Genomic DNA, 12,909 nt, shown 5'->3' on the forward strand with positions numbered 1-12,909 from the left:
AGGGAGAAGGAAGGGAAAGAGCTAAGAAAAGAGTGAAAAGAGAAGAAAGTGATAAATGATAATTGGGTGTAAGGTGGAATAAAACATACTAGTAAATGTTATTTCAAAAGAATAAACCAGAATAAACAGGAAAGTGATTAGACATAATAACAAAAACGAATACGAAACCAACTATAATTGTTAATTTTTTTGAGCCATTATTATGTAATAAGTGTAGTAATAAATGCTTGATTACTATTTTTTAATAGTAGCTGCTTTATACACATTAATTCTTTAATTTTCAGGAAAACACTAAGTAGTGGGCATCATTATTATATCCATGTTAGACATGAAGAAATGAAATCAAAATAATATAACAGGAAATTTTTTTTCAACTTAAGTAAACCTGAATCAACAGACTTAAATGATTTAGCAGATCACATACCAACAAACAAACAAACCCCTAGCAATTGTGTATTTATGTTTTGAATTTCAAAGATCGGGAAGACATCACAGAGATCTAGGCAGGGGAAAACACACACATATGCATATAGATATGTACATATATAGGAAAAATTATATATATAAATTTTACATATATATGAAAAATTAGTTTTCAGATTTTGCCATAGTGAATGCATGAAAGCAATGAATTAATATCCTCAGTGTTTTAAAGAAAAAGGTTTATCTCACTTACATTACATCTAGCTAAGTTGTCAACATACACATGGGCAACAAAGGTTAATGTCAGATACACAGGGGCTCAGGAATTGAACAAATACATATAACCCCGAGAAACTGCTGGAAGAAGTATTCCAGCTTTACAATAAATTAGTTAAAAATATTAACAAAAGTAAAATTTAGTAAAGTAGTGCTATAGAAAATGAGCATACATATATCAACAATATCTATATGTAAATGACCAGTTAGTAGATATAAGTGAAGAGAAAAACCTGCATATAATAGTAACACAAAATAAAATAGCTAGGAACATGCTTAATATGAAACACGCAAAACCTATATGAGGAAACTTTAAAACACTCCTGAAAGAACCCACAAAGCAAACCTGAATAAATGAAAAGACACAGCATATTCTTGGATAGAAGACTGAAGTCTGTAACTTGTCTGGGAAGACAGAAGGAACAGGTTTGAGAGGGGATAAATCAGGGTTCTACTTTGGTGATACTGAGACTGGCCCCCTGAGAGAGGTCACATATGCAACAGGTCGACTAGTACGGAACACCATGGAGAGGTCAGCATGAAAGCTATGAATTTGCGAGTCCTCCACATATGCCACTGAGCAACAGTGTGTATTTGGAGAAAAGAAAGGTGCCCAGGACAGAAACGTGGACATTCCGACATATACAGATTAGCTAGGAGTGGAGACCTGTCACAGAAGACTATGTGGGTAGTGACAAGAACAAAAGCCATGAGTGGGACACCCTAGAAGCCAAAGACAATCAAATCAATCGGGGAGGGAATTTCTTCCTGTATTCCCAGTGCCTAGCCCATAGTAAGAATTCAGAAAAGCTGTTAAATGGATAAAAATATGGATAAATCAATGAAGAAATAAGCTTCTTCTAGAAAAAATACTGTGAAAATGGACGCAAGAGGTAGATGAAAACAAAACCTTTAGATGAATCCTGCATGTGTACTATATGGATATGTGTATATGCAAACATAACAAAAATAATCCTAACTTCTAATTGAAGGCCTAAATACAGCTTTATCTTAAAAGAATAATACAACATGGCCACTTGTCTAATAGTACCAAAATCTCTAGTAAAATATCCAGCCAAATGTGCACTGAATTACTACAATAGAAATGGAAAAGTATTAAGTATTCATTAACAAAACATTGAACACTAGGTGTACAAATAATGTGGACTCATTGGTCTTGCAAAGATCCTGAAGACCATGCAACTCTCTCCCCCTGTCCCTAGATGGGCCATCAGAACCTGCTCCTTTCCCCCAGCATTGCTGTCTTCTTCCAACTTGTCACAAAATCCTCTTTCAACAAATGACTGACATCTGGAACTTCCAGCAATCCCTAGAGGTCTTCAAACAACCTCTTGGCAACCAGCTAGAAGCCTGGCATGAAGCTTATTTTATTATTTTTTATTTTAAAATTTCCAGAAAATGTATAGGGTTAAAATTAAACCTGTTACTATAATAACTATTTAGTCTCTCTTTATGAGCAGTTCCAAAATGCTATGACTGATTTCATACATGCAGCCATCAGAGTTACTTTCATGATGTCAGTTATGTTCTTGACCATATTTATTCAAAACCATGCTGCCAGATTGATGCATTTCTGTGTGCAAATCTGTTATATCTTTAGAATAGTCACCAGTGCTTCCCACTCTTCATAAAATCTAGCCTTTTACTCTGCAGAGGTTGAACTAGTTCATTCAAACCAACCAGTCAACCTACCAACCAACAACTAGTTTTTCAGCCAGTCATAAATATGACTAAAGAACATGTATGTTCTTTTCTGGATATGATCAATTTTATCTTTCTATATACCTTCTAACAAAGTTTTACAACTTCCTTAAACTGTTGAGCAAGCAAATCAAATCAGTTTTTCATACATGTTATAGCTAAAATGATATCTTATGTATAAATTATAAACAATGACTGTTTCTTACTAGCTTCTCATGTACCTTTTCCTTGCTCCCCAGACTATTACTAAAGTACACTTTTGGTCTTAACTCACAAGAAATACTCTTGAATCCACTTCACCCTTTGAGCAACAGTATTTTTTGTAAAACAGTAGTTTCCTGGTTGTCAATGACTGTGCAAATCTGTTGGTTTTTTTTAAATTTTATTTTATATTTTTTAGCACTGGGAGCTTTTGTGTGAGTGAGCCTGAGCTGAGACTAAAATGTGAACTTGGTAAGACTGTGACTCCTTGTCCCGGGAATCACCTCCTCTTTTCACTTAGTAACAATATGATGCTGGAGTAGGTGCTTCATCTTTACTTGTTTTAATCCTTTTTAACCTGCTAGGACAGGTATTCTAAAAGCTCATGTACCAGTTAGCAGGTGCTGTGGCACAGGCATTTATGTATTGAATTACATCTACATTTTCTGATGACATGGTTTTATAAAGTTAGCTCAGAATGAGGAAAAATAAAAACTCTGCCTTTCAATGTTATCTCTAAACCATTCTAAGGTGGTAACCACCAGAAGCAAGAACAAAAGCCATGCTGAATTCTTTTCTAATTGAAGTGATGGTTTGTTGTGTGGTTGGTGTATTGTCATCTTTCCCTACCATGTCATTCTCAGTCACTGTAATACCAAATTTTATAAGCTTTTTGTTTGTTTTTTTAGCATCTTCTCTAAACAAAACACATCTTATTTTCACTTCAGGGATGTACATTGTTTGCTGCATGTGAAAGCTCTTACATGACATTTTTAAAAAGTCATTAAATGCCTTCCATATGTAGGAATTTGTTCTAGGCAATGTTCAATGTGGGCTGGTGGAAACTGTTCCCAAACTCTGGAAATTAGCTTAGTGCTGCAGAGCAGACGTATTGTCTACCACAGTGAATGGCTCCATGACTTAAATAAGAGCATTAAAAAACATCATGTAGGCATGATCAAAAAAATAAAAATTACAAACAACATTGTTTTCAAACCTCGTGCAAAAATAGAGTTAAGGAAAATTATAAATTAACGAGATTTACCTTTATGTGTTTTATGAAGGGAAATTTCATTACTTTACAATCACTTGCTGTATATTATATCTACAATTATTTATGAACACACATATACTTTACCCATTCTATAGTCATCAATCACCTGAATCAAAGTTCATGAAATGGAACATTAAATATATGAAAAATTGTTAAAACTTACTAAATAAATTTTAGTTAAATTATGTTCACTACCATAAAATTTGTATAAATATGAAAAGCATAGTTTAAATGTAAATAGTTTTAGATTTGCTTGCTTGCCTTATTAGCCCTAAGAAAAACATATTTCTTAAAACCACAAAGAAAATAATTCTATCAATGGGAAAATGATTTATTTACCTGGATCTTCTATAGTTAAGTTCTTTATTAACCACTGAACAATGTCTGACCCTAGAAAAAGAAAAAAGAAAAACACAAATATTTGTGAACATTTGTTTATACATGTTAACTTTAAGAACTCTTAACTTCTGGCACTCACATTAGTAGGAATGTTTGTTTTATGTTTTTGCATATATCTTTTTTTATTATAGTTGACACACGATGTTACACTAGCTTCAGGTGTACAACATAGTGACTCAACAAGTCCACATGTCATGGGTAGGCTCACCACAAGTGTAGCTCTCATCTGCCCCCATACAACCCTATTACAATACCAGTGACTATATTTCCAATGCTATACTTTTCTTCCACATGACTTATTAATTGTGTAACTGGAAGTCTGTATCTTCCACTTCCCGTCACCCATTTTGCCATTCCCCTCTTCCGCTCTCCCCTCTGTCAACCACCAGTTTGTTGTGTGGATGTACTCTCTGAGTCTGTTCCTGCTTTGTTTGTTTTTAAGATTCCACATATTAGTGAAATCATACGGCATTTGTCTTCCTTTGTTTGACTTATGTCATTTAGTGCAATACTCCCATAGAGGTCCATCCATGTTGCAAATATCAAGGTGTGCCCAGGTGAAAACTAGTAAATTATTTAATATGAAATATTTAAACACAAAGGTTTAATATACTTGTAGTGAATAAGATGATTCATTCGTTCATTGACTACATGCTTATTGAGTGGCCACTATGTTTGAAGTACACAGACCTATGTTTGAAGTACTATGCCATGCTAAATTCTTAGCATGGCATAACCAATAGTTTGTAAGATGGTCCTTTTATCTACTCTCAAGCCAAGCCAAAATTTTTGTTAGCTTTTGAAAACTCCTATGTGTTTCAAGTCTCCATGTCTTTATAGTACTATTCTCTTTGACCAAAATGTCTTACCACTATTTTCAAGACACTCAAGATTTATTTACACAATAGAACTTTCCTTGACCCTCATTTTTGTCCACTGAGTTTACAGCAACCTCCACTGAAAGTGAACTGGTCTCAGGAAACAAACTGAGGGTTGCTGGAGTGGTGGGGGGTGGGAGGGATGGGGTGGCTGAGTGATAAACATTGGGAAGGGTATGTGCCATGGTGAGCGCTGTGAATTGTGTAAGACTGATGAATCACAGACCTGTACCCCTGAAACAAAGAATACATTCTATGTTAATAAAAAAATTTAAAAAAAAGAAAGTGAACTGGTATCTCTGTAGTCCTGTACTGTAGTACAGATCATACAATGTTGCAACTGTTTATTTGAATAAAGCCCTCAAGTAAGTACCTTGAAGTGGGATAACATATTCACCTTTCTACATTTGGAACAAAGCAACGGTTTGATAATGTGTGATGAATAAAAAACATGAGCAAATATAGGTTTTCACTTTATAGAGAATAAAATGAAAGAGGGTCTGCAGAAAATGTAATGTTTGAGCTAGATTTTGATATACGAAAAAGACAAAACTTAGTTACTGAAGGCCTATGTCAAAATTAAAAAGGGGGCAATAGGCAATAAAAACTATTGCATTCTTTTTATATACTACGTGCTGGGAATAACAGGAACTTGACACTAATAAAAGTATTCACAGTGTATTCAGCAGATCTTGAATTCCAGGCAAAAGAATTTTAGATTTTTTTTTCTATATGTCAGGCAGAGAAAGGGAGACATGGTATGTTCTGTTGTGTCTGGTTTTAAACAGAAGAATGACCTTATCAAAACAAGTTTAAGGAATTCGATTGGCAATACATGTGGGAGTGCCTTGGGTCAGTCAGACAGAAAGCAGGGAAGCCAACATTTCTACTGTTCGAGATCCAGGATTGAAAGGAAAAGTACTGAACTAGTTCAGTGTACAAGCGAACTAAAGCAAAATTAGAGGCTTGCTTCAGGACTTTGTGCCTAATAAGGTATGGGGGTGGCCAGTGGGAGAACAGTAAGAGAATTCAAGGTTTCCAGTGCAGGAGCATCGTGGATGAAAAGAATGGTGAAAATATGAGCAGAAATGGGAGATTCAGGAGGAGGACTTGATTTACCTGAAATATTCATTTCTATTTAAATTTAGTTTTCAGCATCATTCATTTCTACATAAAATAGCAAAAAATATGTATGAAAATAGCTTTGTATACATAGTAAACTACAGCAGGGCTGCATGAATGAAATTTTGTGTGACCTGAAATTCCACTTCTACCTCTCTTGGAGACTGACTTCCGTCGCACCTGAGACGTAGCATATGACTGATGTTGACAATGGCTAAATAATTCTTGCTGCTTCATGCAAAATAGTTCAGAACTATCTTCAGAGTAAACTTGGGGGCACCTGGCTGCCTTAGTCAGTAGAGCATGCAACCCTTGATCTTGGGGTTGTGAGCTTGAACCCCACGTTGTGTGTAGGGATTACTTTAAAAAAGCTTTTAAAAAAATAAAAAATAAAATATGTATGCATTTTTTAAATGACTTCATGTGTTGAATCACTTGTGTTCTTTTATAACTGTTACTTTTACAACCGCCATTGATTTCCATACAGGTGAGAAGATGGATTCACCTTGATCCTAACGCAGCTCTGAGGGAGGGAAGGAAGGAAGGAAGGAAGGAAGGAAGACCACTCACAAGAACACATGTATTTCACAGTGTTATGTTCAGCCTTATAACCTAACTTGTCTTGAGGCACTGTCATCCCTTCAAAAAAGAGAGGGGGGACTCAGTTTTTCATATATGTTTGTATTGATACTTGACCAAAATAGAATTCCAGGTACCCAAATCTTATGCACTATTTCCAGGTACCTTGCTCATTTTCCACACTTGAGCATCAACTTGGGGAACATATGTGAGCAGCCACTGGAAATTTTCCATGCTTTTGCAGAGAGCCAAACATTGGTTCCAAGACTATAATTTTCTCTTAGTGTGAAAAATGATTTAGAAATGCTTTTAGGGAAAGTTTTTTTTTTTTTTTAAAGTTTTCTTCTTTTTTATTTTTCTGAGCAGAAAGAAATACAAAGAAGCTTAATTTGAAACTACATTTAACTCAGGAAACTTTTTTTCCTAGCCTAGATTTGAGTATTTCTATTATGGTCATATTCTCAGTTCAGCTATGAAAGGGATGATTGGGCCACTTGTCAATATCACTTAGGAGATGCTATTATAGTGGTTTTATTATTGCGTGGTCACCCCAATATACTTATGGTTTTAAGTTAGAACATCATGAATTACTTCGCTGTTAAATATATACCCAAATCCACCATATTTACCTATTATGCATGTATGACAGCAAGACCTTAGCTCCCAGAGAGAGAAAAAAAATTTCAGCATCTTGATGGAACCAGAAGACTGAAAGAGAAATGTGCTATCATAGCCACACTGAGAATTACAATTCAAAATTAAAAGGGTACATTCCAGTCAGGAGGGGTGTAGGAAAGAAAGGTGCATTTCTAGCAGCAACTCAGCCTTTGTTTAATGAATAGATGAACAGGTTTGTGTAAGTGTACATATCCAGAGTACTTTAGACTTTCATTCATCTTTATTCTGAGGGCCTCGCAGTAAAATGGAGAATTTTTTGTTTTCTTTTTTTGGTTTTTGGTGTTTTTTCTTTAAAAAAAAAAGGCAAAAGAGCTTTTGAATAGCTACAATGTGAAACTTGTTGAGAGATGCAATAATATCTTAAACCCCAAGAAATAAAAGAAACACCTGTATGACTATAGCTACTGGGAACTTGAGCCCCGAGCAGTTACAAAATTAGGTGTTCCTTCTCCTCAGCAGGAGAAGTAGAGGTTTTATTACTGTGCAATCCCAGTAATCTATGATTTGAAAAACGAGAACAAGCAAAACAAGCAAGACAGTTCCTCATACACTGCTCATAGCAGCCCACGTGCTGTATTGTTTCTTATTTCGATGACTTTGCTGATGCCATTCCGTGCCCATCTCTTTTTCCTTCAGCCAATTTCAACTCAGTCCATAAAATTCAGGTCATACATAATGACTCCAGGAAGCCGCCTCTACCCACCCGACCTGCCAGAGGGTGTTATTCATCTTCGGATCCCAAACACCCAGAGCAGTGCCTGATGTGTAGAAGCTAATCAGTAAATGTTAAAAGAATGAATGAATTCACAGCAAGCTTCCCTCTCCAGATCTTTCTCTAAGACAATTTACAAAAGGATGGTATCTACCATACAAAGAATATTTGGCTGGCATATAATTTTCAGCTACCATAATCACCTTTGGCAGTGATAATTTTCCCATGTCAGGGCTATCACTTTACCACTCCACCCATAATTAAAGCAAAGCAATGAAAGATGTTTAGACATCGGTATTATTTCCTCACCCCTGCCATGGACCTGAGTGGAAGAGGCTTCCCCAACTCCACTGTGCTGCAGAGAGACGGGCCTGAACCAAGCCCTGTCCTGTGCCTGCATTACTTCCATTGCAACCCCGTTCCTTCTACCGATTAGGACACGCCCTCAGCTACAAGAGTCAGCTACAGTCATCCCTACCCTAAACCTGGATGGGTGGCATGCAAAAAGGAAAATACGGTGAAACTTTTGTGCATATGATATATGAGGACTTTGTAAGCAACCAAAATGTTACACTTTTGATTTGTATCTGCTACAAAAAAAAAAAAAAAAAATCTAAGTTCTGCTAAAGCCATTAACAAAAACTTTAATTCTTAATCAGTGGAAGAGGCTCAAATATTCCTGAGGCAAAGACACTGACCTTTTTAATATTTCTCTCTCAGGAAAATAAATAGGCTTTTTGCTTGGGGTAGAGCTCCTGGGTTGTTTTTTAAGCAGATATTTAATTAAGATCATGACAATTTATCTGGATTTTTAAACTTTGTTGTGTAAGTTCCATAAACTATAAAAAGATTTCTTCAGACACAAAACAAGGATTTGGGCCTCTTCAAAGCCTAAGAAGCTTTAAAGAAAGGCAGCAGAAACAGCAAAGCAGCAGAGATGACAATAATCAGAGGACACGAGAATATCGAGATGACCCTAAGGACAGTTTCCCACCCTCTCCCACAACTCAGGATGATTACTGATCAAGCAGAGCACTTTTTTTTTTTTTTCCAAATCGTGTTCTGAGCAACACCACTTGTGTATGAGATGGTATAAGTCCATGTGGGAAATGCTGTGGAATTAGGCAAAGGAAGGGAAAAGTGGTTCCTTGATGTGGCCTTCATTGTGATAAAGAACACTGTGAAAAATCAAGAGAAGGGTGAGTTTGCAACGTTTCCTCAGAAGGGAGACAGAGGATCCCTTTAAAGAACATTTTTTAAGTTTTATTATATTTTTCTGGTTTTACAATTCTTTAGACTCACAAAAAATGAAATAAGTAATAAAAGTGTTAAATGTGAAAATATAACCATGAATTTTCAGTTAGCTAATACACTGGAACTTACCAACAATAAATGAAACAATTGAGTGATTGATTAATCAATTAATCAATTCTATATGCTAGCTGCTAGGCATAAAGAAGAGATTTGAGACCATCCTTGTTCTGAAAACATAATCCCTTTAAAACTAGACATAGGCCATGTCTAGGTGTCTAATTGTGTTTATGAGGGACATATGAGATGAAGAAGACATGTACTGATTGATAAATAAAAATTTCCTTTTGTGCAGTTACAGCTGCAATAGGAAGAGTAAACTAACATTTACTGAGTTTTTCTTGCAGAATAGGGTATTTCACATAACTTTCCATTAAAAACCTCTCCAGCTTTTAATAGTAAATTTTCAGAAATACAACAAATGAAAATGTCCAGAACCAAAAATAGGAAGGAACCATCCAAAATGCATATTTAAATATGCCTCTGTCCTAATGAAAAGTTTGCAATGGCCTTCTCATTGGTGCTTGGATAGAGTCTGAAGACTTGCACGGCATACAAGGTCCTTCATGGCTTACCTCCTTTCTACCTCTCAGCCTCAGACCCCACCCTTCCCTCTCCTGGATTTTACTATGTAAAAAACATCAACTTGAACTTCTTTAACCATACATAGCATGATGCTTACAGACTCTGTACATTCTGGTTGGAATAACTTCCTCCATTTAAGACACAGCCCGAGTGTCCCTTTCTCCTGGAAGCTGTCTTGGTTATTATCTTCCTCACCTCCTGTTGCACCTGTTCCTCCCCTGGGATCTCATGGCACCATATCCATTCTTCCATTACAACTTACCATGTTGAACAGATAGTATCTATACACATATCACTAGAGTATAAAATCCTCAAGGACTTGAGCACAGTACCTGGTAGAGTCTCAAGAACTACAAGTCAGGATTTGAATTGAATTTCTCAAAGACCAAACTCAGAATACGGTGTTCCTTAACATTTTGGAATCTTCCTTCCTGTATTTTGAGCTACTTATTGGAATTCTTGAGCTGTCATTGCTATCCAAACAAGCTTTATAGTTTCAATACTATAAAACTAAGCATCATTTGATGTCTTTGGATTAAGAATGTCTTGTAAAATAATCAGACTTCTAATAAATAATTGTTAAATAAAATTAAAAATGTAAATTTTGAACAGTACCTTTTAAATTAGAAAGTCTCCATTTTGAAAAATAAGAGTAATACTATATAAATAAATAGATGTGTCCTGTTGTAGATGATATTTATATTTAAACATTTCTACTTTGCCACATTTGGTCAATGAAGTTAATATATTCAGAGATGAAAAGTAATTACGTGTGGCCTACAACTACATTTTGGCAATTTCATATTTTAATTAAACCTTTTAAAAACAGACTTTATTTTCTAGAGAAGTTTTAGGTTCACATGATATTGAGCAGAAAGTGCAGAAATTTCCCATATACCTCCTGCCCTCACATATGCATAGCCCTTCACGGTATCAACATCCCAGTCCTACATCTGTTACAATTGATGAACTTACATTGACACATCATTATCACCCAGAGTCCCTAGTTTATATTATGGTTCACTCTCAGTGTTCTACATTCTGTGGGTTTGGACAAATTTATAACGGCATGTATCCACCATATTGTATCATGCAGAGTAGTTTCACTGCCCTGAAAATCCTCTATGCTCCACCTATTCATCTCATTGTTTCCTCTAACCTCTGTCAACTACTGTTCTCTTTATTGTCTCCATAGTTTTGCCCTTTTCAGAATGTCATATAGTTGGAATCATGCAGTATATAGCCTTTTCAGATTGACTTCTACACTTAGTAATATGCATTTAAATTTCTTCCATGTCTTTTCATGGCTTGATAGCTCATTTCTTTCTTAGCACTGAATATTATTACATTGCTTGAGGGTGCCAAGAAACACAATGGGGAAAGGATAGACTCTTCAATGCTTGGGAAACTAGATAGTCACATGCAAAAGAATGAAGTTAGATCCCTATATTATACCATACATGAATATCAACTCAAAATGGATTAAAGATTTGAATATATGACCTGAAACCATAAAAATCCTTGAAGAAAACATAGGGAAAAACTTCCTTGATATTGGCCTTGGCAATAAATTTCTGTGTGTGATACCAAAAGCTTAGGTAACAAAAGCAAAAATAGTAAGTGGAAATATATCAAGCTAAAAAGCATCTGAACAACAGAGCTAAGAATGAACAGAATGAACACAAAATATATTTCCTGGGAGAAAACATCTACAAACTATATATCTCACAAGGGGTCAATATCCAAAATATATAAGACTCATACATCTCAACAGAAAAAAAAAAAAGAACTTAACTAAAATAGGTGCAAAGGACCAGAATAGACAATTTTCTAAAGAAGACATACAAATGGTCAGCAAGTATATGGAAAGGTTCTTGCAGAGAGTGGGGCTTTCTGCTCAGTAGGGAGTCTGATTCTCCCTCTCCTTCTGTGCACTCTCTCTCTCAAATAAAATCTTTAAAAAATAAGAAGAAAAGAAAAGGCTCTCAATCATCAGAGAAATGCAAATCAAAACCACAATGAGATTATCACCTCACATCTGTTAGGATGGCTATTATAAAATGAATAAATAAAATATAACAAGTCTTTTCAAGGATGTGGAGAAAAGGGAACCCTTGTACACTGTTAGTGGGAATGTAAGTTGGTACAGAAAATAGGGAAAACAGCATGGAGATTCCTCAAAAAATTAAAAATAAAACTACCATATGATCCAGCAATCCCTTTTCTGGGTATACACCCAACAGAAATAAAATCAGTACTGCAAAGAGGTATTTTCACTCCCGTGTTTATTGCAGCATCATTCACAATAGCCAAACCATGGAAACAACCTAAGTGTATACTAATAGATAATAAAGAAAAGGTATGATAGTATTCAGCCTTAAAAAAAAAAGGAAGGAAATCCTGCCATTTGTAATGACACAGGTGAAAATGGAGAACATTATGATAAGCGAAATAAGCCAGACACAAAAAAGACAAATAGTGCATGGCCTCACTTACATGTGGAATCTAAAAAAGTTGAACTCATAAAAGCAGAGAATAGAATGGTAGCTGCTAGGTACTAGAGGGTGGGAGGTGTGAGAATGGAAACATATTGACCAAAGGGCACCAAGTTTCAGTTATACACTATGAATAAACTCTGGAGCGCTAGTGTATAGCATGGTTACTATCGCTAATAGTACTGTATCGTATACTTGAAATTTGCTACAAGAGTATATCTTAAGTGTTATCACAACATATAATGATAACCATGTGAAGCAACAGATATGCTAATTAGCTTGATTGTAATAATCATTTCACAATGTATATACATATCACAAGATCACACTGTACACCTTAAATATATACAATTTTTATTTGTCAAGTATACCTCAACAAAGCTTAAGCAGAAGAATAAATACAAGAACAGGGCAGAGAACTCCCTAACCTTCTTTCTATCATGTGAGGATACAAAAAGTGAGCAGTCTATAGCC

General features: G+C 35.4%; 1 protein-coding gene across 6 annotated transcripts in view; it reads right to left on the reverse strand.

Annotated features, from left to right (window-relative positions):
• RGS7 (regulator of G protein signaling 7) overlaps window positions 1-12,909 on the reverse strand; it is a 529,270-nt gene that overhangs the window by 149,619 nt on the left and 366,742 nt on the right. For 5 of the 6 annotated variants that reach the window (XM_028111744.1, XM_088016846.1, XM_088016847.1 and 2 more), the window contains exon 3: window positions 4,016-4,066. The exons of the other annotated variant lie outside the window; for it this stretch is intronic. In XM_028111744.1, the coding sequence (XP_027967545.1) occupies window positions 4,016-4,066 (51 nt within the window). The remainder of the gene's footprint in view (window positions 1-4,015; window positions 4,067-12,909) is intronic. 6 annotated transcript variants of the gene reach the window in all.

This window comes from Eumetopias jubatus, unplaced genomic scaffold (genome assembly GCF_037043125.1).
Source record: "Eumetopias jubatus isolate StellerSeaLion01/CBP00866 unplaced genomic scaffold, mEumJub1_p1.0 scaffold_12, whole genome shotgun sequence".
Taxonomy (NCBI): domain Eukaryota; kingdom Metazoa; phylum Chordata; class Mammalia; order Carnivora; family Otariidae; genus Eumetopias; species Eumetopias jubatus.